This window comes from Stegodyphus dumicola, chromosome 12 (assembly GCF_044657685.1).
Source record: "Stegodyphus dumicola isolate Sdum_Otavi_A_Nest chromosome 12, ASM4465768v1".
Classification (NCBI taxonomy): domain Eukaryota; kingdom Metazoa; phylum Arthropoda; class Arachnida; order Araneae; family Eresidae; genus Stegodyphus; species Stegodyphus dumicola.
The window spans coordinates 107,177,478-107,204,964 of record NC_140779.1 but is presented as its reverse complement, the minus strand read 5'-3'; the positions used below and the strand labels follow the sequence as shown (position 1 = coordinate 107,204,964).

Genomic DNA, 27,487 nt, shown 5'->3' with positions numbered 1-27,487 from the left:
TGCATCATTTGTTATATGTATTAAAATTTAAGATAAAACGTGTTTCTTACATTAATTATGAATAGCTTAAGATTATGTATCACCTGCACAGTGTTATTCGTGTAGTTGAAAAACACAAAATTTGATAATGTAAATCACAAAGCAAAATTGAAAGTGCAAATTCAAACTAATTTTAATAACAAAGTTTAGCTCATTCAATATTAAAGTATAAAAGTAAAATATGATAGTAGTAACAAAATTAGTGTGAAATTTTATGAAAATGTTCACGTTTTCATCAAACTCTAAAATGATTCATTTTTTCAGAAGTTTGTATATACCAATTTTTAAGTTTGTTTGCATATATTTTTTAAATCAAATGAAAAATATATTTTGAAATTTAAAGAGTTTTGATAAAACATTTTAAATATTTATTAATTTTAAAAAAGTAAAAACTATGAAAGATATGGAAAGTAAGAAGTTCTTTAGATTTTTTCAGTAATTTAAATTATTTCTAACAACATTTATGCTCTTTTATTACTATTAACAATGTCATTCAAAAATTCCTGTAGGCTGAAAAATAAAAAATTTAAACTGGAATATGCTTTGATAACAGTATTTTTATTAACTATATTTTACAGCATTTTTTTAATCTCATATTTCTTTTGACACACTTAGTAAAAAAAATATTTCTATTCATAAAGCACTGAGATTAAAGTAAAGTAACTTACAGCTTCTTGTTCTGTTACTGGGAATCTGTCATGCCGAATATTATGAACAATTTGGTGATAAAGAAGCTCTTTCTCAACTCTGTCAGTAAGGTCAATGTATGCATCCAAGAATAAATGTTTCTAAAATAATAAAAAGAGGAATAAAGAATAATTTAGTCAGTTGCAAATCAAATAACATTTAATTATGCTTGGTAAAATATGTATATAAATGTGCATACTTTAAATAAAAAGAAATGCTGTTTTCTATTGGCAGTGACTTTGCTTTGACCTTGCTGGTACCTTTCCCATTTTGCCATGGTATCGCAAATCTTTTCTTCAGGTAGTAAAGCTCTCTCTATAAATATTTAACATAAAGCATTGAAATGAAAAATACCATATGAAAGAAAGAAAAGTTAGACATTAATTCTGAGACACACTTTATTCAAGATTTTAGATAAGTACTGTATATTTCTGTGTATAAACTGAAAAATGTTTGGAACTTTTTCTACAGCTTAATTATAGAGTTAGATCCACTTATCTAGGAGAAAAAAAAAAAAAAAAAAAAAAAAAAAAAAAAAAAAAACCACTTTTTTCCTGTAAGCATGGCACAAATGATAAAACCCTAAACATTGCAATCTTCATTTCTTTCATTTATATTTCCTAAGCTTGTGAAAAATTAATGTGACACAGATACCACAGATCATATACAAGATAACAAATAAGTGGAATAAATGTGCTAACTTCAGACAGGGTTACCAGAGTTAAAATTATCATCATTGGCATCTGACATTTTAACTTTACAGCAGTTTGATTGAAAAACATTTCACTTGTTTTACCTGCTTGGCAAAATTTTCACCTTCATGACGACATGTTTGAAAGCTAAGAATTCTTTTCCTTTCGGCTTATATGCGGGTTTTGAATTATATATTATCAACTAAAATGTTTTTACATATATCAACTAACATGGCTCTTTAACCCTTTGACAGGCGGTTGGACACCAGGCATCCCACCTTTTTTATCTCCCAGATGAAAGCTGCAAAATTCCATTTAAAATACATACAATTATGCCTTTTAGTTCTCTAAATGTACAACAGATGGCAGCACTAGTATTCATTCAAAGAAATACTGTAAAATAAAACTTTACAGGTACGTCTAATTTTGAAGCAGTTTTTTTCCTTAATTTCTAATGCAATTTAAATCGTCTGAACAACAACTTTTGGTGTTAGAATTAATGTTTTTATGTGAAAGTTTCCTTTTCTAATAAAAATTAGTTTTTGAATTCATATATATTAATTAAGAATGGTTAAAATTAACAGGTGGGATGGATACATCCCAAAGTGCACATAGGAATTACTGCTACTAGATGGCAGCACCGTTCAAATATTTTTAAATTCAAGTACCATGATCATTTTATATGTTGATAACGCAAATTTATATTTTTGAATAAACTGCAATAATGTTAAAACTTGAAAAATATTTAGTATTTTCCAATGACAATATAACTCTAACATGAAATGTCATTGAATATTGAATGGATATGTGAGTGTGATTCACCATAGAAAAATATCCTAAGCAGAGGAAAGTGAGGTGAAATGTAAATAAACATGACGGCCTTCTAAATATCTTCCTTTTCAAACCTGTAGAAATAAAGTACTGGAGCGAAAATCTTCCCTGTTTCAAATCTATTATGAAATCATTAAAAATTATCTAAAAAGGCATGCAGAGAGCAATTTTTTTTAAATTTTGTATTTTATTTAATATTTTTTTTGTGAATATGATCAATATTTTCTAGTTAATTATTCAAAAACTTTTTTTATATCTTGCATTTTCATTTCGTTGCTAAAAATAGATAAGCATTAAAAATAGATAAGCTAAAAATAGATAAGCATTTTAGATAAGCATGTTAGGAGAATTGACGCTCAGGCAAAGATGCCATTTTACTGCTCTAGATGCGTGGTGGGACAAGCGGTATCCCACCACATCATGAATTACCTTAAAGGTTTACCTGTTTCTTTTTGCATTAAATTACATTGTATTAGGGGCTAATTATCTGTGTGTAAAGTTATTTTTTCAAAAAAAAAAAAAAAAATGTTATGCACCGAACCTCAAATGGTTAAGCATGTTTTTGCAACTAAATCAAATAGACCAGGTTTTGGCAACTTTTTTTTTTTAATAGGAGGCACATTTCAGAAATGCAACAATTCAGTAGGCAACATGAGGCGACTAATAAATATATAATAAAAATAATACAAATAAATATATAATTATATTAAAAATAGAGTTAATTTACATTGATTCTAGAAGTTATCATATTCTAAATATTTGTTTTGTTACTTCAAAAACGTTTATAAAAAATGTTATTCATAAATGCTGCTAGCCAGAAAAGAAAAGTGTTGTTGGTGGGCAACTAAATAATTTGTTAATACACAACAATCAGCTGAAATTAAAATTTTCTTTTTCTAAAACACTACAAAAGAAGTGTTGTCTGTATGTTTTCATTACTTTTTACTTTGAAGGAAAGAATGCATACTCTGCATATAACTCTAAATACAAATTCATCAAATGATACGTTTAAGTATGAACAGAAGTTACAGATGTAAAGCATTGCATGCTGTTGTTGGATAGAGTATAGGAGGATAAAGAAGAAAATAGTGCACTATATGTGGAATCAGATGATTGAAGCAGCCAAATACTAATTTCATCTACTCATGTATTGTTATCTAGATATAGCTAAAATTCAATTTTTGTGAAAAGTTGAATTACACAATTCATATACCTTAAAATGGTAAAGATAAAATTTTGACTAAAATTATTCATTGCAATTAGAAGTGTTTGAGGGGCATGCACTTTAAATTTACTTCGCAAGTACCATATTGCCAACACCTGAAGTAGATCATACTGATCTAATCAATGCATTTCTAATAAAATGGGGCTGGGGGTAGAAGAACTTTTCACATTTGAATTAATACTAATTACTATAGATATGGACCTAAAGTGTAATCTTGTTTTTGCAAAAGAAAAACTGCACTGCTGCAATATGCTAGAAACCTCAGTATTTACAGCACAGCTATATATTTTGTCATTTTTACAGTGATAACGTTTCCTACTTAAATTTAAGATTATTGTCTACAGAGCAAAATGCTTTTCCTATTACTTCTAAGAGTAGATGTTAAAATACACAGTCCTAAGACCTGTTTAAATTTCTCTTTCTACTTTCAAGGCAAAACAACAAAAGAAATTAAAAATGTTAAAAAAATTTCATAGCCCCTAAAATTAATAAAACTCTGAGGTTGATGCCTCGCCCTTACCTGCTTGCAAGTCTTCTGACATTTATTTGTCTTAATGACACTTTACAAATGCTACATATACTACATTTTATGCAATCAAATAGCAATATGAATTAACATTGTCTCTTCAATTAATTCTTATTGAGTTTCTATAAATAAAATTATCATTTAATTTATTAGTTTAATAGACACATATTTTGCATTCTTTTTCCTTAAAATTATTCAATATGTTACAAATATAACTTGGTGGATAACGTATCTCTGGTAACAAAGCAGTGAGGAAAAGTGATTAAAATGCTTACAAGATTAAAAAAGAAGTGAGCTAAAAGATTTAAGCTATTGTTGTTATTATTTCATTTTACATTTAACATATATATATATATAAATACTGCTGAATGCTTTATACAAGAACTGATTTCAAACACTGTAGTGTACTTTCAAGGTAAAAATATATAAAGGGATATAAAGACTTTATAAACTTTTTTCATTATTTTGAGCAATGCAGTTTTTGTTAATAGAACATATTTACATCAGTTGACATAAATTTTAATGCAGTTTCATATTATAAAAAAATTTAATACCATAAGCTTTTATTAGTCCTTTAAAAGGTTTTTTTGTTTGTTTGTTTTGTTTTTGAAACACATGTCATAACTTACAGAAAACTCACATAACTACATAAAACAAAATTATGTAAGGAAACAAAAACAATATGCATATATGCAAACACATTTGCATGGCCAATAGCCTCAGGATAAAAGAAATGAGAACATAAATCATTTAAAAGAGATTTCAATCTTCAGTGATGCAGTTATAGTAACATCTTAAGATTATAGCCTATTTATAAGGATACAAAAAGTTTTAATTATTTTGCATGGATTGGCACTTCCAGTTATATCAATTACAAATAAATTTAGAGTTATATCAATTACAAATAAATTTAGAGTTATATCAATTACAAATAAATTTAAACCCGCAAAAGAACTTCAAGCATATTCAACTATGAAATATACATTATACAAATTCACAGATGATTTAAAAATAATACCATTGGTTCCGATCACTTCATATAAAGCATAACCTTCTACTCTTGGACGTAAATCAATTTTTGATCTAACCATTTCCAAAACCTAGAAAAGAAATACTAGGGTTTTAATGCAGTTCTTATACAAAGTAAAATATTGAAAGGAACTATTGTATATTTCTTTTAGAGGGAATTTGATTATTTAATAAGAAACCAAAACATACTTCTCCCATTGAGGCACATGGGTCAAACTCAACAGGCTGAAACTGCCCATCTAGGAAGTATATTCTAGCATGCACGGGTCTCCTGCTTATGGTGCAGCCTATCTCTTGTTTCGAAGGAGGCCAGCGTCGACCATGAGTTTCTAAAGATCTCATGAGACACTATAAAATCAAATTTTTAATTTAATAAAATAGGAAAATAAATAAAAGATTAGACAGTGACGAAATGCACATTGACAAATTGTTGTGGAGTGATACACTATACAACATTATGTAAAGGGAACTTAATTAGCAATTCAGTATACACTATCTATTAATAAGTATTTGGACACCTGGTGATAGATTAAAAAAATAAAATTTATTCATATTCAATAGCTGGTGGAGGCTCCACAAGAGCAGTTACAGCCTCAACCCTACGGGGCATGCTTTTCATAAGTGTTTGAGTGACAGCTATCAACATTTTCTTCCACTCGGCTTGGAGCAGACATGTAAGTTCTTTTACAGATATTGGATGACTAGATGGTTGCTGCACCTCTTAATTTGACAATCCAACTTGTCCCAAAGGTTTTCAATAGGTTTAAAGTCTGGGCAGGCCAGTCCATTTGTTTAACCCCATTGTCACCATACCAATCCATGCTGGACTTAAAGTTATAACACTTAAAGTTGTCATTCTGAAAGTAGCATGGGTCCAACCTGTAAAACTGCCACAATTAGGAAACATACTGTCACCTAAAACAGTACAGTAGGTGTCAGTGTTTAGCTTTATATGAATTTGGACCAAGGTTCCTAGTCCATATCAACAGAAACCGCCTCAGCCCATAATTCCATCTACACCAAACTTTCCTGTGGCCATAATGTATTCTTGCAGGAGGTGTTTGTTCTCCAGGTAGATGCCAGACCCATATTCTGCCATGTTTATGGGTGGCAGCATGACTAAGCAGATGTGCTTACTTATGGATGGTATTCATCAAAACAACACTCCCAGATTGCTATTGAAACTTCTGGAGCATGTGGGTCATCCGTTGGGTGCAGTTCTTCCAAATTTCTCTCTAAGCACTCCTCAGTCTCTCTCTCTCTCTCCCAGTTTTGTCAGTCTGCTAACTTGGTGCACATTTCAATAATCACTACTCACATTCCACTTATGAATCCCATGGGCCACTGTTGATTTGGAGTTATTCAACTTCCTAGAAATGCTCCATAAAGATTACCCATTCCTGTGATACACCATGATTACTATAGACATTTGCATGGGTGTCTAAACACTTATTCGTGGATAGGTTATACGGGCAGGAGATTTGGACATCATCACATTCACCTCATTTATTGATGAAAATTTTTTTGCAATCGGTAATGGCTTGTAAAACACATAAAAAATACATTACGAGATTTTACTTTATAAAATGGCATACATTTTATGCTATAATACAATAAATGCTTACCATAAATTTCAGTTATGTAATGCTAAGGGAAAAATTCAATTTGTTACAACTTACCCTAAGGGAGAACTGTGCATACTGCCCCTCTTCAGTAACCTCATCTATAGAACACCGACGTAGATGAGCATGAAGGTAACTTATAATAAGTCTATCTGTGGGAGCAGCAACACTGCATGCAAGTGACATCAGTTGCCAGTGCCTCAAATTCACCCTGCTGTTTGCATCTAAGAACACATACTTTCTCAGATTATACAATCACCAATAAAACAGAGCAAAAAATAACAAATCAAATAACTTTAAAATGCTACAACAATCATAGATAAAATCATTGATATCTTAAAAAACCTAACAGATTCTATACTTTATAACTACTCCAGCTTCCAACTGATATATATACATACATATATTAACAGAAATAAAACAAAATACTTTGTAATACTATAACAAATCAATAACGAGTTGAATTCTGAGCAGAGGAAAAAAAAAAAGAACTTATACAAAGGTTAGAATAGCCTACAGATAAAAGAGATATAAATTGTTAAGAGTTCAAAAGAAGCAAAAAGATATATATAAAAATAAAGAGAAGCGAAGTTTCTTCACTTATACCGGGAAATTTAATTTATGAATTTCAAAACTGAAATTAAATATCATAATTTTGATGTTACATGAAAAACTTATTATGAATTTTAAATATTATTTTAAACTATGCATTTAATCTTGAGCAAATTTTAAAATTAGAAATTACCAGGATGATCTGTAGTTTGCTTTATAAGCTGCAAGAACAATTCATTGAGAAGTACTTCTTTTTTCATACATCTATCTAAAATTGATTGGGCTAACTGTAAATGGTCCCTTTCTCCAAGCCATTCTGTGTCTTCTACATTAAGAAGAGAAGCTTTAAAAACCAGCATAAAATGTATGTCGCACAATTACAGTAAAAGAACCAAAACAAAGCAGAAAAGATTTAATATAAAAATATAATGCAATAAAAATTAATAATACCTTGTTCAAGTAATCCAGAATAAGCAAGAATTGATGAAAATACATGCAAAGCAGTGTCTTCATTTTCTGGTTCATGAATAATGCTGATACTATGGGTTAATGGTGATTTACTGAAAGCCCAATGACTGTGCCGGAAAGATTTGTAACTCTCCTCAATGTTCCCAAAATCTTGCCTCAGTTTCTCCATCTTACCACGATTGAATCTAAATGATGAAACAACGTCTTTGTAGAAATACAGCAAAAGTTAACAGCTTAGAAAAACAAGGAAAAAAATTCTAGAGTAGTGCTTTTTAATTATGCAATATTCGAAACATCTAGGGCAGAGTTTTTCCTTTACTGGGGTCTGTTATGTTATGCTATCTGGGCAATACTATTCACATAGTCCAATATGTGTTGCAAATCCAAAGCAGATCTTTTGTCTATCACTCCCTGGCAAATGCCCATGAAATTAATACCTGTTATTACTTAACAAACTAGCAAATTAAAAGCAATAAATATAAATAAAAAATTTATATCTTTATATTATTTTTAAATAATGCTGTTGTTTTAATATATATAATATCTTGGAGTTAGTAGGTAGCATTGCAGATGCATAAAGATCAAAAACAAGCTTGCGGGACATGGGCAAGTTCAACTATTTCTCTTTTATTTATGACTGATACACCTTTTCTGATTAATCCAACATAAATAAAACACCTGCTATGGTGCCTTAAAATTTTTTTCACTTGGTACTGAGAGACTTGTGAAATGTATTTTTCAAGAGTGCAGGCACTAGCAAGTTGCAATAGCAAAGCACAAAAAGTGATGCATTCAGAAAAAAGTGTAGAAGAGTCCATAAAGCTTCAGTTCTTAATAGGTAGCTAATTCAGTGATTGAATAAGAGGTGCCTGCATTACATCGTTATATAAAATCTCATGATGTGGATCAATTTTGAAATGAACCAGTTTAGATTGTTATGTTATAAATAGTTACTATTTTCAGGACAGAAAGGGAAGTACCCAAATTAACCCATTACCCGCTGCTGTTGCATTGACGCAACGGTCAAAATAAATGCGTATATAAATATAATTACCTAAGATATTTTATACCAGCACATGATTTTGTGTAGCGAATATTATGAAGATTATTTCTGTAAAAAATATTGGCTTCAACAGTCATTTTATTTACAATAATTAATCTCGTACTTTAAGCAAAATTTTCGACCGGGTATTTTTGGTGAAAACATTTAACGAAAGAATCGCCGTCTTTGTGAGTGATCTATTTTTAGTCAAGGTCATCCTTTATCAGAACATTACATCAGTCAGATGTTTATATTTGTGTTGGGAAGGAAGGGAAAACAGGTGTTGCGTTGACGCAACATCAGCAGGAAATGGGTAGTCAATCTCCTTTTTCACTTATTCCTTTCGATGTTCTGGTTAAGACACAATAACATGCCAAATAAATACTAATTCAGAAGTCAAACAACAAAAATCAGCGTTATATTTGCCAAATTTTCACAGGACTAGTTTCGATGGTTTTACCGAACCACCATCTTCAGCTGCAAAACCGCAAATGAACCAGATAGGAAATAATGATTAGATAAGATAAGAAAGCCTGGACAAGAATAAGCAAGTGGCGCCATCTGTTGGTGAAACCAGAACTAAAACATAATTTCTTTAAAGGCCGAAGGCAAATTTGGATTGGAATTAGGATCGTTAACTAGAACAGAAAGATTTTTATGAATGTGAAATGCCTCTAGAAAATCCAGTTCTCAAATGGAAGATGTTTTTTGAATAATTTTGGCAGCAGAAAAACTGAAAGTGTGGTTTTCAGACCAACAATGTTGAGCAACAGAAGACTTCTGTGTTTCCTTTATTCTAACATATGCCTCATGTTCCTTGACGCGAAATTTTAAGGCTCTCTTAGTTTGGCCAATGTAAATTAAACCACACTGGCAAGGAATCCTATAAATACCCCAGGAATTCATATCCGGAATGGGGTCCTTGAGTATGGAACTCGGAATTTTATTGATGGGAGAATAAACAACCCGAAAGTTAAATTTCTGCAAAATATGTGCAACTTTATAGCTAATTGATGGAAAGAAGGGAATGACAACAGAATTTTTATAATCTCCTAAAACAAGAGTGTGCCTTTTAGTGTGTTGAGATGAGAATTTTTTAACTGCTTGATTATATGCTTGATTATATTCCACCCAACATTATATGTTGGGTGGAAAGCCCCTGTCAATAGCTATTGCTTTTAAATAATTTAGTTCTTCATCAAGGGCTAGTTTGGAGGAGCAAACTTGAAGAGCACGGAAAACATAGGAATAAAATGAAGCTAACTTTTGTTTAGTCGGATGACATGATTTAAAGTGTGGTGGAAGGCAAACCGATGAAGGTTTACGGTAAACCGTAGTACTGAAGTTGGATGTGTTACGTGTGACCAGAATGTCGAGAAACGGAAGAGAATTGCAAGTCTCAAGTTCAAAAGTGAACTGAATAGCAGGATCAATAGAATTCATTGTTGAAAGAACTTTATTTAAATCATCTTTATTACCTTCAAACAGAGTAAAAGTATCGTCTACGTAGCAGAACCATGCCGAGAAGTTTAAAGTTTCAAACAATTTTGATTCATAATAATGCATGTAGATATCAGCCAGGATGGGACTGAGGGGGCTTCCCATGGCTAATCCCTCAGTTTGCTTGTAATATTTATTTTGGAAAACAAAATGTGTTTGTTTCAAACAGAGTTGAGTGAGAGAAATGAGCTCATCAATTTCGATGCAAGAGAAATGAAATTCGCGAAGTCTGGTTTCTAGACATCTTAATGCACCCTCCACTGGGACATTGGTGAATAATGATTTTACATCAAAAGAAACCATGAGTAAATTACTAGGAGAAATGTTTTTAACTTTTTTTACAAACTCTATTGAATTTTTTATGGTGTAAATGTTATTGTCTAATAGAGTTGAAAATCTAGAAACTAAATATTTAGCTAATGGATACGAGGCAGTACCTAAATTTGATACAATAGGGCGGAAAGGAATACCACTTTTATGAATTTTGGGAAGAGCATATAATCTGGCACAATTCGCAACAGATGGGATAAGTGAATGTTTTAAGTTGCCTGAAATGATTTGCGAAGATTTGATCGCAGTTTTTATTTTTGACAAGTCCGAAGGTGAAGGATCTTTAGGGATCGGATTATATGGTCCTTCGTTTAAGAGTTTAGTGACACCATCGATGTAAGTGTTCCTATCCATGACGACTATCTGGCCACCTTTGTTGGCCTTTGAAATAATAATATCCGGGTTAGAATGAATTCCACGCAATGTAGCTCTTTCTCTCGCAGTTAGATTTGGTTTCAAAGGTTTATTATTGAATTTCACATTACGAGCGATAAGATGCCTAATCATTTCTTTCTGTGAATCTGAAACTTTACTGAACTTGAAAGCTTTTTCGATAGGAGCCAAAATCTTTGGAATCGAGGGTTTACAGGTTTGTGAGAAGTTAAAATTATATTTTAGAATTCTCTCTTGTTCTTCTGAAAGACTAACATTAGAAATATTAACTATTGGCTTGATGTTTACAATGGGAAGATTTTTTTGAACTACTTGAACTGGAAGATTGTAAAAGAAGTTTTTCGAATTTAACTGCAAGGGTGTTTTTATGACAGTTAACTGCATTCTCCGTTCTAGACCAAGACTTTTGTTCAAGGGCAGTGAATTTTGGACATGATTTAGCGAGTTCCAGATGAAGCTTATAGAGTTCACGTTCAATTTTGGACAATTGTTGACGTGTATCCCTTATGACGGACCGAAGTAAGGCAAGCTTGCAATTTAACAGAATTCTTGAAACGCGACTCGAAGGTTTTTGATTAGATTTGATTTGAATAAAATTTGGGATCAATTTTTTACATTTACATTTAAGTAAAAAGTCAAGATGATTCAGGAATTTTTGCCGTTTCAGGCGTAATTTAGTGAAACGATTAACGGATGAAGGCATGATAAACAATACAGAAAATCAAGCTAAATTAACTAAACAATAATAAAGCACACACAAAACAGCAGAAAAATCCCTCACTGAAATTAATAGAAAACAAAACGTTTGTAAGCAAAATGCATGAAATCAGACAAGCAAAGCACAATATCCAAATATACAAAATATAAACATAACTTGAAAATTGCAAAAAAGTACTTACCGAAACTCATGCAATCACAAAATGGCGGCCACACCACGTGCAAAAAAGAAAGCAAAAAATAAGCCTGTTTTACTCTGTTTGAAGGTAATAGAGATGATTTAAATAAAGTTCTTTCAACAATGAATTCTATTGATCCTGCTATTCAGTTCACTTTTGAACTTGAGACTTGCAATTCTCTTCCGTTTCTCGACATTCTGGTCACACGTAACACATCCAACTTCAGTACTACGGTTTACCGTAAACCTTCATCGGTTTGCCTTCCACCACACTTTAAATCATGTCATCCGACTAAACAAAAGTTAGCTTCATTTTATTCCTATGTTTTCCGTGCTCTTCAAGTTTGCTCCTCCAAACTAGCCCTTGATGAAGAACTAAATTATTTAAAAGGAATAGCTATTGACAGGGGCTTTCCACCCAACATTATTAATCAAGCAGTTAAAAAATTCTCATCTCAACACACTAAAAGGCGCACTCTTGTTTTAGGAGATTATAAAAATTCTGTTGTCATTCCCTTCTTTCCATCAATTAGCTATAAAGTTGCACATATTTTGCAGAAATTTAACTTTCGGGTTGTTTATTCTCCCATCAATAAAATTCCGAGTTCCATACTCAAGGACCCCATTCCGGATATGAATTCCTGGGGTATTTATAGGATTCCTTGCCAGTGTGGTTTAATTTACATTGGCCAAACTAAGACAGCCTTAAAATTTCGCGTCAAGGAACATGAGGCATATGTTAGAAAAAAGGAAACACAGAAGTCTTCTGTTGCTCAACATTGTTGGTCCGAAAACCACACTTTCAGTTTTTCTGCTGCCAAAATTATTCAAAAAACATCTTCCATTGGAGAACTGGATTTTCTAGAGGCATTTCACATTCATAAAAATCTTTCTGTTCTAGTTAACGATCCTAATTCCAATCCAAATTTGCCTTCGGCCTTTAAAGAAATTATGTTTTAGTTCTGGTTTCACCAACAGATGGCGCCACTTGCTTATTCTTGTCCAGGCTTTCTTATCTTATCTAATCATTATTTCCTATCTGGTTCATTTGCGGTTTTGCAGCTGAAGACGGTGGTTCCGTAAAACCATCGAAACTAGTCCTGTGAAAATTTGGTAAATATAACGCTGATTTTTGTTGTTTGACTTCTGAATTAGTATTTATTCGGCGTGTTATTGTGTCTTAATTATAGAAGCCCCAAACAGGCTTATTTTTTGCTTTCTTTTTTGCACGTGGTGTGGCCGCCATTTTGTGATTGCATGAGTTTCGGTAAGTACTTTTTTGCAATTTTCAAGTTATGTTTATATTTTGTATATTTGGATATTGTGCTTTGCTTGTCTGATTTCATGCATTTTGCTTACAAACGTTTTGTTTTCTATTAATTTCAGTGAGGGATTTTTCTGCTGTTTTGTGTGTGCTTTATTATTGTTTAGTTAATTTAGCTTGATTTTCTGTATTGTTTATCATGCCTTCATCCGTTAATCGTTTCACTAAATTACGCCTGAAACGGCAAAAATTCCTGAATCATCTTGACTTTTTACTTAAATGTAAATGTAAAAAATTGATCCCAAATTTTATTCAAATCAAATCTAATCAAAAACCTTCGAGTCGCGTTTCAAGAATTCTGTTAAATTGCAAGCTTGCCTTACTTCGGTCCGTCATAAGGGATACACGTCAACAATTGTCCAAAATTGAACGTGAACTCTATAAGCTTCATCTGGAACTCGCTAAATCATGTCCAAAATTCACTGCCCTTGAACAAAAGTCTTGGTCTAGAACGGAGAATGCAGTTAACCGTCATAAAAACACCCTTGCAGTTAAATTCGAAAAACTTCTTTTACAATCTTCCAGTTCAAGTAGTTCAAAAAAATCTTCCCATTGTAAACATCAAGCCAATAGTTAATATTTCTAATGTTAGTCTTTCAGAAGAACAAGAGAGAATTCTAAAATATAATTTTAACTTCTCACAATCCTGTAAACCCTCGATTCCAAAGATTTTGGCTCCTATCGAAAAAGCTTTCAAGTTCAGTAAAGTTTCAGATTCACAGAAAGAAATGATTAGGCATCTTATCGCTCATAATGTGAAATTCAATAATAAACCTTTGAAACCAAATCTAACTGCGAGAGAAAGAGCTACATTGCGTGAAATTCATTCTAACCCGGATATTATTATTTCAAAGGCCGACAAAGGTGGCCAGATAGTCGTCATGGATAGGAACACTTACATCGATGGTGTCACTAAACTCTTAAACGAAGGACCATATAATCCGATCCCTAAAGATCCTTCACCTTCGGACTTGTCAAAAATAAAAACTGCGATCAAATCTTCGCAAATCATTTCAGGCAACTTAAAACATTCACTTATCCCATCTGTTGCGAATTGTGCCAGATTATATGCTCTTCCCAAAATTCATAAAAGTGGTATTCCTTTCCACCCTATTGTATCAAATTTAGGTACTGCCTCGTATCCATTAGCTAAATATTTAGTTTCTAGATTTTCAACTCTATTAGACAATAACATTTACACCATAAAAATTTCAATAGAGTTTGTAAAAAAAGTTAAAAACATTTCTCCTAGTAATTTACTCATGGTTTCTTTTGATGTAAAATCATTATTCACCAATGTCCCAGTGGAGGGTGCATTAAGATGTCTAGAAACCAGACTTCGCGAATTTCATTTCTCTTGCATCGAAATTGATGAGCTCATTTCTCTCACTCAACTCTGTTTGAAACAAACACATTTTGTTTTCCAAAATAAATATTACAAGCAAACTGAGGGATTAGCCATGGGAAGCCCCCTCAGTCCCATCCTGGCTGATATCTACATGCATTATTATGAATCAAAATTGTTTGAAACTTTAAACTTCCCGGCATGGTTCCGCTACGTAGACGATACTTTTACTCTGTTTGAAGGTAATAAAGATAATTTAAATAAAGTTCTTTCAACAATGAATTCTATTGATCCTGCTATTCAGTTCACTTTTGAACTTGAGACTTGCAATTCTCTTCCGTTTCTCGACATTCTGGTCACACGTAACACATCCAACTTCAGTACTACGGTTTACCGTAAACCTTCATCGGTTTGCCTTCCACCACACTTTAAATCATGTCATCCGACTAAACAAAAGTTAGCTTCATTTTATTCCTATGTTTTCCGTGCTCTTCAAGTTTGCTCCTCCAAACTAGCCCTTGATGAAGAACTAAATTATTTAAAAGCAATAGCTATTGACAGGGGATAATCAAGCATATAATCAAGCAGTTAAAAAATTCTCATCTCAACACACTAAAAGGCACACTCTTGTTTTAGGAGATTATAAAAATTCTGTTGTCATTCCCTTCTTTCCATCAATTAGCTATAAAGTTGCACATATTTTGCAGAAATTTAACTTTCGGGTTGTTTATTCTCCCATCAATAAAATTCCGAGTTCCATACTCAAGGACCCCATTCCGGATATGAATTCTTGGGGTATTTATAGGATTCCTTGCCAGTGTGGTTTAATTTACATTGGCCAAACTAAGAGAGCCTTAAAATTTCGCGTCAAGGAACATGAGGCATATGTTAGAAAAAAGGAAACACAGAAGTCTTCTGTTGCTCAACATTGTTGGTCCGAAAACCACACTTTCAGTTTTTCTGCTGCCAAAATTATTCAAAAAACATCTTCCATTGGAGAACTGGATTTTCTAGAGGCATTTCACATTCATAAAAATCTTTCTGTTCTAGTTAACGATCCTAATTCCAATCCAAATTTGCCTTCGGCCTTTAAAGAAATTATGTTTTAGTTCTGGTTTCACCAACAGATGGCGCCACTTGCTTATTCTTGTCCAGGCTTTCTTATCTTATCTAATCATTATTTCCTATCTGGTTTATTTGCGGTTTTGCAGCTGAAGACGGTGGTTCCGTAAAACCATCGAAACTAGTCCTGTGAAAATTTGGTAAATATAACGCTGATTTTTGTTGTTTGACTTCTGAATTAGTATTTATTCGGCGTGTTATTGTGTCTTAATTATAGAAGCCCCAAACAGGCTTATTTTTTGCTTTCTTTTTTGCACGTGGTGTGGCCGCCATTTTGTGATTGCATGAGTTTCGGTAAGTACTTTTTTGCAATTTTCAAGTTATGTTTATATTTTGTATATTTGGATATTGTGCTTTGCTTGTCTGATTTCATGCATTTTGCTTACAAACGTTTTGTTTTCTATTAATTTCAGTGAGGGATTTTTCTGCTGTTTTGTGTGTGCTTTATTATTGTTTAGTTAATTTAGCTTGATTTTCTGTATTGTTTATCATGCCTTCATCCGTTAATCGTTTCACTAAATTACGCCTGAAACGGCAAAAATTCCTGAATCATCTTGACTTTTTACTTAAATGTAAATGTAAAAAATTGATCCCAAATTTTATTCAAATCAAATCTAATCAAAAACCTTCGAGTCGCGTTTCAAGAATTCTGTTAAATTGCAAGCTTGCCTTACTTCGGTCCGTCATAAGGGATAGACGTCAACAATTGTCCAAAATTGAACGTGAACTCTATAAGCTTCATCTGGAACTCGCTAAATCATGTCCAAAATTCACTGCCCTTGAACAAAAGTCTTGGTCTAGAACGGAGAATGCAGTTAACCGTCATAAAAACACCCTTGCAGTTAAATTCGAAAAACTTCTTTTACAATCTTCCAGTTCAAGTAGTTCAAAAAAATCTTCCCATTGTAAACATCAAGCCAATAGTTAATATTTCTAATGTTAGTCTTTCAGAAGAACAAGAGAGAATTCTAAAATATAATTTTAACTTCTCACAATCCTGTAAACCCTCGATTCCAAAGATTTTGGCTCCTATCGAAAAAGCTTTCAAGTTCAGTAAAGTTTCAGATTCACAGAAAGAAATGATTAGGCATCTTATCGCTCATAATGTGAAATTCAATAATAAACCTTTGAAACCAAATCTAACTGCGAGAGAAAGAGCTACATTGCGTGAAATTCATTCTAACCCGGATATTATTATTTCAAAGGCCGACAAAGGTGGCCAGATAGTCGTCATGGATAGGAACACTTACATCGATGGTGTCACTAAACTCTTAAACGAAGGACCATATAATCCGATCCCTAAAGATCCTTCACCTTCGGACTTGTCAAAAATAAAAACTGCGATCAAATCTTCGCAAATCATTTCAGGCAACTTAAAACATTCACTTATCCCATCTGTTGCGAATTGTGCCAGATTATATGCTCTTCCCAAAATTCATAAAAGTGGTATTCTTTCCGCCCTATTGTATCAAATTTAGGTACTGCCTCGTATCCATTAGCTAAATATTTAGTTTCTAGATTTTCAACTCTATTAGACAATAACATTTACACCATAAAAAATTCAATAGAGTTTGTAAAAAAAGTTAAAAACATTTCTCCTAGTAATTTACTCATGGTTTCTTTTGATGTAAAATCATTATTCACCAATGTCCCAGTGGAGGGTGCATTAAGATGTCTAGAAACCAGACTTCGCGAATTTCATTTCTCTTGCATCGAAATTGATGAGCTCATTTCTCTCACTCAACTCTGTTTGAAACAAACACATTTTGTTTTCCAAAATAAATATTACAAGCAAACTGAGGGATTAGCCATGGGAAGCCCCCTCAGTCCCATCCTGGCTGATATCTACATGCATTATTATGAATCAAAATTGTTTGAAACTTTAAACTTCCCGGCATGGTTCCGCTACGTAGACGATACTTTTACTCTGTTTGAAGGTAATAAAGATGATTTAAATAAAGTTCTTTTAACAATGAATTCTATTGATCCTGCTATTCAGTTCACTTTTGAACTTGAGACTTGCAATTCTCTTCCGTTTCTCGACATTCTGGTCACACGTAACACATCCAACTTCAGTACTACGGTTTACCGTAAACCTTCATCGGTTTGCCTTCCACCACACTTTAAATCATGTCATCCGACTAAACAAAAGTTAGCTTCATTTTATTCCTATGTTTTCCGTGCTCTTCAAGTTTGCTCCTCCAAACTAGCCCTTGATGAAGAACTAAATTATTTAAAAGCAATAGCTATTGACAGGGGCTTTCCACCCAACATATAATGTTGGGTGGAATATAATCAAGCATATAATCAAGCAGTTAAAAAATTCTCATCTCAACACACTAAAAGGCACACTCTTGTTTTAGGAGATTATAAAAATTCTGTTGTCATTCCCTTCTTTCCATCAATTAGCTATAAAGTTGCACATATTTTGCAGAAATTTAACTTTCGGGTTGTTTATTCTCCCATCAATAAAATTCCGAGTTCCATACTCAAGGACCCCATTCCGGATATGAATTCTTGGGGTATTTATAGGATTCCTTGCCAGTGTGGTTTAATTTACATTGGCCAAACTAAGAGAGCCTTAAAATTTCGCGTCAAGGAACATGAGGCATATGTTAGAAAAAAGGAAACACAGAAGTCTTCTGTTGCTCAACATTGTTGGTCCGAAAACCACACTTTCAGTTTTTCTGCTGCCAAAATTATTCAAAAAACATCTTCCATTGGAGAACTGGATTTTCTAGAGGCATTTCACATTCATAAAAATCTTTCTGTTCTAGTTAACGATCCTAATTCCAATCCAAATTTGCCTTCGGCCTTTAAAGAAATTATGTTTTAGTTCTGGTTTCACCAACAGATGGCGCCACTTGCTTATTCTTGTCCAGGCTTTCTTATCTTATCTAATCATTATTTCCTATCTGGTTTATTTGCGGTTTTGCAGCTGAAGACGGTGGTTCCGTAAAACCATCGAAACTAGTCCTGTGAAAATTTGGTAAATATAACGCTGATTTTTGTTGTTTGACTTCTGAATTAGTATTTATTCGGCGTGTTATTGTGTCTTAATTATAGAAGCCCCAAACAGGCTTATTTTTTGCTTTCTTTTTTGCACGTGGTGTGGCCGCCATTTTGTGATTGCATGAGTTTCGGTAAGTACTTTTTTGCAATTTTCAAGTTATGTTTATATTTTGTATATTTGGATATTGTGCTTTGCTTGTCTGATTTCATGCATTTTGCTTACAAACGTTTTGTTTTCTATTAATTTCAGTGAGGGATTTTTCTGCTGTTTTGTGTGTGCTTTATTATTGTTTAGTTAATTTAGCTTGATTTTCTGTATTGTTTATCATGCCTTCATCCGTTAATCGTTTCACTAAATTACGCCTGAAACGGCAAAAATTCCTGAATCATCTTGACTTTTTACTTAAATGTAAATGTAAAAAATTGATCCCAAATTTTATTCAAATCAAATCTAATCAAAAACCTTCGAGTCGCGTTTCAAGAATTCTGTTAAATTGCAAGCTTGCCTTACTTCGGTCCGTCATAAGGGATACACGTCAACAATTGTCCAAAATTGAACGTGAACTCTATAAGCTTCATCTGGAACTCGCTAAATCATGTCCAAAATTCACTGCCCTTGAACAAAAGTCTTGGTCTAGAACGGAGAATGCAGTTAACCGTCATAAAAACACCCTTGCAGTTAAATTCGAAAAACTTCTTTTACAATCTTCCAGTTCAAGTAGTTCAAAAAAATCTTCCCATTGTAAACATCAAGCCAATAGTTAATATTTCTAATGTTAGTCTTTCAGAAGAACAAGAGAGAATTCTAAAATATAATTTTAACTTCTCACAATCCTGTAAACCCTCGATTCCAAAGATTTTGGCTCCTATCGAAAAAGCTTTCAAGTTCAGTAAAGTTTCAGATTCACAGAAAGAAATGATTAGGCATCTTATCGCTCATAATGTGAAATTCAATAATAAACCTTTGAAACCAAATCTAACTGCGAGAGAAAGAGCTACATTGCGTGAAATTCATTCTAACCCGGATATTATTATTTCAAAGGCCGACAAAGGTGGCCAGATAGTCGTCATGGATAGGAACACTTACATCGATGGTGTCACTAAACTCTTAAACGAAGGACCATATAATCCGATCCCTAAAGATCCTTCACCTTCGGACTTGTCAAAAATAAAAACTGCGATCAAATCTTCGCAAATCATTTCAGGCAACTTAAAACATTCACTTATCCCATCTGTTGCGAATTGTGCCAGATTATATGCTCTTCCCAAAATTCATAAAAGTGGTATTCTTTCCGCCCTATTGTATCAAATTTAGGTACTGCCTCGTATCCATTAGCTAAATATTTAGTTTCTAGATTTTCAACTCTATTAGACAATAACATTTACACCATAAAAAATTCAATAGAGTTTGTAAAAAAAGTTAAAAACATTTCTCCTAGTAATTTACTCATGGTTTCTTTTGATGTAAAATCATTATTCACCAATGTCCCAGTGGAGGGTGCATTAAGATGTCTAGAAACCAGACTTCGCGAATTTCATTTCTCTTGCATCGAAATTGATGAGCTCATTTCTCTCACTCAACTCTGTTTGAAACAAACACATTTTGTTTTCCAAAATAAATATTACAAGCAAACTGAGGGATTAGCCATGGGAAGCCCCCTCAGTCCCATCCTGGCTGATATCTACATGCATTATTATGAATCAAAATTGTTTGAAACTTTAAACTTCCCGGCATGGTTCCGCTACGTAGACGATACTTTTACTCTGTTTGAAGGTAATAAAGATGATTTAAATAAAGTTCTTTTAACAATGAATTCTATTGATCCTGCTATTCAGTTCACTTTTGAACTTGAGACTTGCAATTCTCTTCCGTTTCTCGACATTCTGGTCACACGTAACACATCCAACTTCAGTACTACGGTTTACCGTAAACCTTCATCGGTTTGCCTTCCACCACACTTTAAATCATGTCATCCGACTAAACAAAAGTTAGCTTCATTTTATTCCTATGTTTTCCGTGCTCTTCAAGTTTGCTCCTCCAAACTAGCCCTTGATGAAGAACTAAATTATTTAAAAGCAATAGCTATTGACAGGGGCTTTCCACCCAACATATAATGTTGGGTGGAATATAATCAAGCATATAATCAAGCAGTTAAAAAATTCTCATCTCAACACACTAAAAGGCACACTCTTGTTTTAGGAGATTATAAAAATTCTGTTGTCATTCCCTTCTTTCCATCAATTAGCTATAAAGTTGCACATATTTTGCAGAAATTTAACTTTCGGGTTGTTTATTCTCCCATCAATAAAATTCCGAGTTCCATACTCAAGGACCCCATTCCGGATATGAATTCTTGGGGTATTTATAGGATTCCTTGCCAGTGTGGTTTAATTTACATTGGCCAAACTAAGAGAGCCTTAAAATTTCGCGTCAAGGAACATGAGGCATATGTTAGAAAAAAGGAAACACAGAAGTCTTCTGTTGCTCAACATTGTTGGTCCGAAAACCACACTTTCAGTTTTTCTGCTGCCAAAATTATTCAAAAAACATCTTCCATTGGAGAACTGGATTTTCTAGAGGCATTTCACATTCATAAAAATCTTTCTGTTCTAGTTAACGATCCTAATTCCAATCCAAATTTGCCTTCGGCCTTTAAAGAAATTATGTTTTAGTTCTGGTTTCACCAACAGATGGCGCCACTTGCTTATTCTTGTCCAGGCTTTCTTATCTTATCTAATCATTATTTCCTATCTGGTTTATTTGCGGTTTTGCAGCTGAAGACGGTGGTTCCGTAAAACCATCGAAACTAGTCCTGTGAAAATTTGGTAAATATAACGCTGATTTTTGTTGTTTGACTTCTGAATTAGTATTTATTCGGCGTGTTATTGTGTCTTAATTATAGAAGCCCCAAACAGGCTTATTTTTTGCTTTCTTTTTTGCACGTGGTGTGGCCGCCATTTTGTGATTGCATGAGTTTCGGTAAGTACTTTTTTGCAATTTTCAAGTTATGTTTATATTTTGTATATTTGGATATTGTGCTTTGCTTGTCTGATTTCATGCATTTTGCTTACAAACGTTTTGTTTTCTATTAATTTCAGTGAGGGATTTTTCTGCTGTTTTGTGTGTGCTTTATTATTGTTTAGTTAATTTAGCTTGATTTTCTGTATTGTTTATCATGCCTTCATCCGTTAATCGTTTCACTAAATTACGCCTGAAACGGCAAAAATTCCTGAATCATCTTGACTTTTTACTTAAATGTAAATGTAAAAAATTGATCCCAAATTTTATTCAAATCAAATCTAATCAAAAACCTTCGAGTCGCGTTTCAAGAATTCTGTTAAATTGCAAGCTTGCCTTACTTCGGTCCGTCATAAGGGATACACGTCAACAATTGTCCAAAATTGAACGTGAACTCTATAAGCTTCATCTGGAACTCGCTAAATCATGTCCAAAATTCACTGCCCTTGAACAAAAGTCTTGGTCTAGAACGGAGAATGCAGTTAACCGTCATAAAAACACCCTTGCAGTTAAATTCGAAAAACTTCTTTTACAATCTTCCAGTTCAAGTAGTTCAAAAAAATCTTCCCATTGTAAACATCAAGCCAATAGTTAATATTTCTAATGTTAGTCTTTCAGAAGAACAAGAGAGAATTCTAAAATATAATTTTAACTTCTCACAATCCTGTAAACCCTCGATTCCAAAGATTTTGGCTCCTATCGAAAAAGCTTTCAAGTTCAGTAAAGTTTCAGATTCACAGAAAGAAATGATTAGGCATCTTATCGCTCATAATGTGAAATTCAATAATAAACCTTTGAAACCAAATCTAACTGCGAGAGAAAGAGCTACATTGCGTGAAATTCATTCTAACCCGGATATTATTATTTCAAAGGCCGACAAAGGTGGCCAGATAGTCGTCATGGATAGGAACACTTACATCGATGGTGTCACTAAACTCTTAAACGAAGGACCATATAATCCGATCCCTAAAGATCCTTCACCTTCGGACTTGTCAAAAATAAAAACTGCGATCAAATCTTCGCAAATCATTTCAGGCAACTTAAAACATTCACTTATCCCATCTGTTGCGAATTGTGCCAGATTATATGCTCTTCCCAAAATTCATAAAAGTGGTATTCTTTCCGCCCTATTGTATCAAATTTAGGTACTGCCTCGTATCCATTAGCTAAATATTTAGTTTCTAGATTTTCAACTCTATTAGACAATAACATTTACACCATAAAAAATTCAATAGAGTTTGTAAAAAAAGTTAAAAACATTTCTCCTAGTAATTTACTCATGGTTTCTTTTGATGTAAAATCATTATTCACCAATGTCCCAGTGGAGGGTGCATTAAGATGTCTAGAAACCAGACTTCGCGAATTTCATTTCTCTTGCATCGAAATTTATGAGCTCATTTCTCTCACTCAACTCTGTTTGAAACAAACACATTTTGTTTTCCAAAATAAATATTACAAGCAAACTGAGGGATTAGCCATGGGAAGCCCCCTCAGTCCCATCCTGGCTGATATCTACATGCATTATTATGAATCAAAATTGTTTGAAACTTTAAACTTCCCGGCATGGTTCCGCTACATAGACGATACTTTTACTCTGTTTGAAGGTAATAAAGATGATTTAAATAAAGTTCTTTCAACAATGAATTCTATTGATCCTGCTATTCAGTTCACTTTTGAACTTGAGACTTGCAATTCTCTTCCGTTTCTCGACATTCTGGTCACACGTAACACATCCAACTTCAGTACTACGGTTTACCGTAAACCTTCATCGGTTTGCCTTCCACCACACTTTAAATCATGTCATCCGACTAAACAAAAGTTAGCTTCATTTTATTCCTATGTTTTCCGTGCTCTTCAAGTTTGCTCCTCCAAACTAGCCCTTGATGAAGAACTAAATTATTTAAAAGCAATAGCTATTGACTGGGGCTTTCCACCCAACATTATTAATCAAGCAGTTAAAAAATTCTCATCTCAACACACTAAAAGGCACACTCTTGTTTTAGGAGATTATAAAAATTCTGTTGTCATTCCCTTCTTTCCATCAATTAGCTATAAAGTTGCACATATTTTGCAGAAATTTAACTTTCGGGTTGTTTATTCTCCCATCAATAAAATTCCGAGTTCCATACTCAAGGACCCCATTCCGGATATGAATTCCTGGGGTATTTATAGGATTCCTTGCCAGTGTGGTTTAATTTACATTGGCCAAACTAAGAGAGCCTTAAAATTTCGCGTCAAGGAACATGAGGCATATGTTAGAATAAAGGAAACACAGAAGTCTTCTGTTGCTCAACATTGTTGGTCCGAAAACCACACTTTCAGTTTTTCTGCTGCCAAAATTATTCAAAAAACATCTTCCATTGGAGAACTGGATTTTCTAGAGGCATTTCACATTCATAAAAATCTTTCTGTTCTAGTTAACGATCCTAATTCCAATCCAAATTTGCCTTCGGCCTTTAAAGAAATTATGTTTTAGTTCTGGTTTCACCAACAGATGGCGCCACTTGCTTATTCTTGTCCAGGCTTTCTTATCTTATCTAATCATTATTTCTTATCTGGTTCATTTGCGGTTTTGCAGCTGAAGGTGGTGGTTCGGTAAAACCATCGAAACTAGTCCTGTGAAAATTTGGTAAATATAACGCTGATTTTTGTTGTTTGACTTCTGAATTAGGATGTTCTGGTTGTTTAAAAATGCCTAGAACGAGGTATCTTACATTAGAAGAAGCCCTTCAAAGATTTTTTGATGAAGAAACAGATGATGCTAATGTTAATAATGACTAGAATGAAACTGATATTGTTGTTGTTCCCCCAGAAATTGCAGAGGCTAGTGACGAAGGAGAAAGGAATGGCAATGTTTTAAATAATGATAATGATATTTTACCAAATGATACTGCTGGGGAAGTTGAAATTCACAGAAGAAGTAAGTTTCAGCCTTCTAAAAGCAGTTATAATCATACTAAAAAGTTTAAAAAGCAGAAGACTGAAATCTTGAAGTGGATAAAAAAGCAATTGTTAGTTATGTCTCAGAAAGAACATGAAGAAAGAGATAGAAGAGATATTATAAAAGACAAAACACAAGGTAAAACTAGTGCACAGATTTTCGATTTTCCTTTTGGTTTAGACATTTACTCTCTTCTCATTGAACAGACAAATATATACGGTCAGCAAAAAAAAAAAAAAAAAAAAAAAAAAAAAAAAAAAAAAAAAAAAGCCCAGAATTTATTGCATCTGAAGACTATACGAGAAGATTTATTGGAATATTATTGCTTACAGGATATTGTTTTTTACCTCAAAAAATGTATTGGTCTTTTGATAAGGACATTTCTGTTCCTGTTGTACGAGAATTGATATCATGTTTGCAGTACAGGAACATGAAGCAGAATTTGCATTTGACAATAGTCAAATTGACAATACTGATAAATTAAATGATGTGAGACTGTATCTAAACTTACTAAGTATCACCACTTTTTACTACTGGAAATACAAAGTCTCTTTTAGATTTCAGACACAAGAATGCATTATTTCTTTTGCAAACTCCTATTGAGAGTGTAGAATTAGCCAGAAATAGATCAGCAACAGGAAGACCTAGTAAATTCAGCATTCAAAAACCACTGCATGGAGATGGTAGACATTTTATCGTAAAGTCCGCTGATAACAAAAGACTTTGTTGTAAAGAGTACCATAGCCAGACTGTTTCCAGATGCAAGGTATGTAATGTAGCTTTACATCATGATCGTAATCAAGCTTTTCATGCTTGAATCTTTCAAATGAAATAATCTGTATTTGTAAAAGAAATACAATGTATATTTTAATATTAAATTAATTACAAGTAAAGTGATTTGTAGATTTATAAAACGTTATAACGCTAAAAAGTAATCCTGAGCTCCACTCAAAAGAAACATCACACAAGTACAATTCTACTCACTAAACATCCGTAGTCTTATTCCGCTGATGTTGCGCCAATGCAACACTCGCTTTTTCCACAAGTAAGAGCATTTTTTTTATTTTCAATGTAAATTTATGTTATAAATGCTTAATTTAATATTTATTATTTTCATGAGAAAAAAACATTCCTTGTAGTTTTGGCAGTTAATGGGTTAAAATAAAGAATAAAAAGGTCTACTGCTGATTAAAATTAAAAGTTTGCTTTACATATTTTTATCATATATACAGTATACATAAGAAAAATAGGTAAATCAAACCTATAATTTAAATTAGCACTAGTCCTTTAATTATTCATTTCAATTTGGGTATTTTCCTTCTCTATTCTAAAATTAGTAATTACTTCTCAAGACTGCATCATTTCTATATTAATCATATCATATGACTTTTACATAAAGATGATGACATAGCTAATATGGAGAACCAAACTCTTTGTCTTAATAAGTTTTCATATTGGATAACTAAGCCCTAGCTTTCTGCAGCTCATCCTGGGTAGACTGCTGCTTTTTTGGTACACCAAGCTATCAAATGTAAATGTTTTGAATCAAGCATGATTAGAATGCCAAGTGAAATGTGACCACAAATATCAATTAAAATAAAAAAGGAATATTTAATCTCTCTCAGCTGCCATGTTTGCTCTTTGTCACGGATCAACATCCACCTTCAGAATCAAAGTTCCTACAATATAACATCTATAAAAGGGTAAATTATATATACAGTGGCTCCCAAAAGTGTTCATACATTTATGATTTTCATTGAAATAGGGATCCATCCATTAATTAAAAGCAAACTTTCTGAATGAGATTTTAATAATAAGATATATAATTTATTCGTAACAAAATTACTTTAAATATTTTTTAAATATAGCGAAACTTTTTTTAAGAAATTAATAATAAAAAAATGACAAACATTTTATCTCACAAAAGTCTTCGTACACTGAAATATTTTTGGACAAAATCAAAATTAAAATTATTGTTTGCCGCTTTTTTTAATTTTTGCATTGTGGTGGAATTTAAAAAATCTTTTGCTTTAATTTTTTCTTGTTTACTTCATAATATTTTATTTATTATTGAAAAATGGGTCACAGTCGTAAAGAAATTACAAACAGCATTCGAAAATTGATAATTCTTCACCATAGTAGTGATAAATCAATTCGATATATCGCGAAATTAGTTAATTTATCCCATTTTACAGTGCAGTATGTGATAAAACGCTTTAAAGAAGAAAATCAGATTGAAAACAAGGTAAGAAAAGGTCGACTGAGAAAGTTAATTAAACGTGATGAGAGATTTATTATTAGAAAATTTGTGAAAAACATACGTTTGAGTGCTGTAAAAGTGTCTGCAGAATTTAATGCAAAGTTTTCTATTTCAATTTCACCTGAAACTGTTTGACGAGTTCTCAGGGAAGCTGGATTTCATGGGTGTTCTGCTCATAAAAAATTTTTTGTTAGTGAGAAAAACAGAAAGCTTAGGTTTTCATTCGCAAAATCAATGATAAATACAACCGAAACGTACTAGAAGAATGTCCTATTTGCTGATGAAAGCAAATTGAACATTTTTGGTTCCAATGGTTGAATAATTCTATGGAGAAGAAAAAATGAGGAACTTCATTTTAAGAACTTAGTTGGAACAGTTAAGCATGGCAGTGGAGGTGTTCTTGTGTGGAGGTGCATGGCAGTATCAAGACTACGTAATTTTGTATTTATTGATGGCATAATGAATCACTCTCTTTATTTTAATATTTTAAGAGACAATTTAAAATTATCAGCCCAAAATTTCGGTATTGGAAACAACTTTTTTTTTAAATCTTGATAAGGATCCTAAGTATATGGTTCTCAACGTTCACCTGTAGTGGCTCTATAATTGTCCACAGGTTTCAAAACACCACCT

At 32.8% G+C, this 27,487-nt stretch overlaps 1 protein-coding gene across 2 annotated transcripts in view; it reads right to left on the bottom strand.

Annotated features, from left to right (window-relative positions):
* Myo81F (unconventional myosin 81F) overlaps window positions 1–27,487 on the bottom strand; it is a 298,353-nt gene that overhangs the window by 11,722 nt on the left and 259,144 nt on the right. For both annotated transcript variants that reach the window (XM_035376215.2, XM_085806755.1), the window contains 7 exons: window positions 7,654–7,856; window positions 7,397–7,528; window positions 6,709–6,875; window positions 5,219–5,377; window positions 5,019–5,100; window positions 926–1,041; window positions 708–827 (listed from right to left, as the gene is read on the bottom strand). In XM_035376215.2, the coding sequence (XP_035232106.1) occupies window positions 708–827; window positions 926–1,041; window positions 5,019–5,100; window positions 5,219–5,377; window positions 6,709–6,875; window positions 7,397–7,528; window positions 7,654–7,856 (979 nt within the window). The remainder of the gene's footprint in view (window positions 1–707; window positions 828–925; window positions 1,042–5,018; window positions 5,101–5,218; window positions 5,378–6,708; window positions 6,876–7,396; window positions 7,529–7,653; window positions 7,857–27,487) is intronic.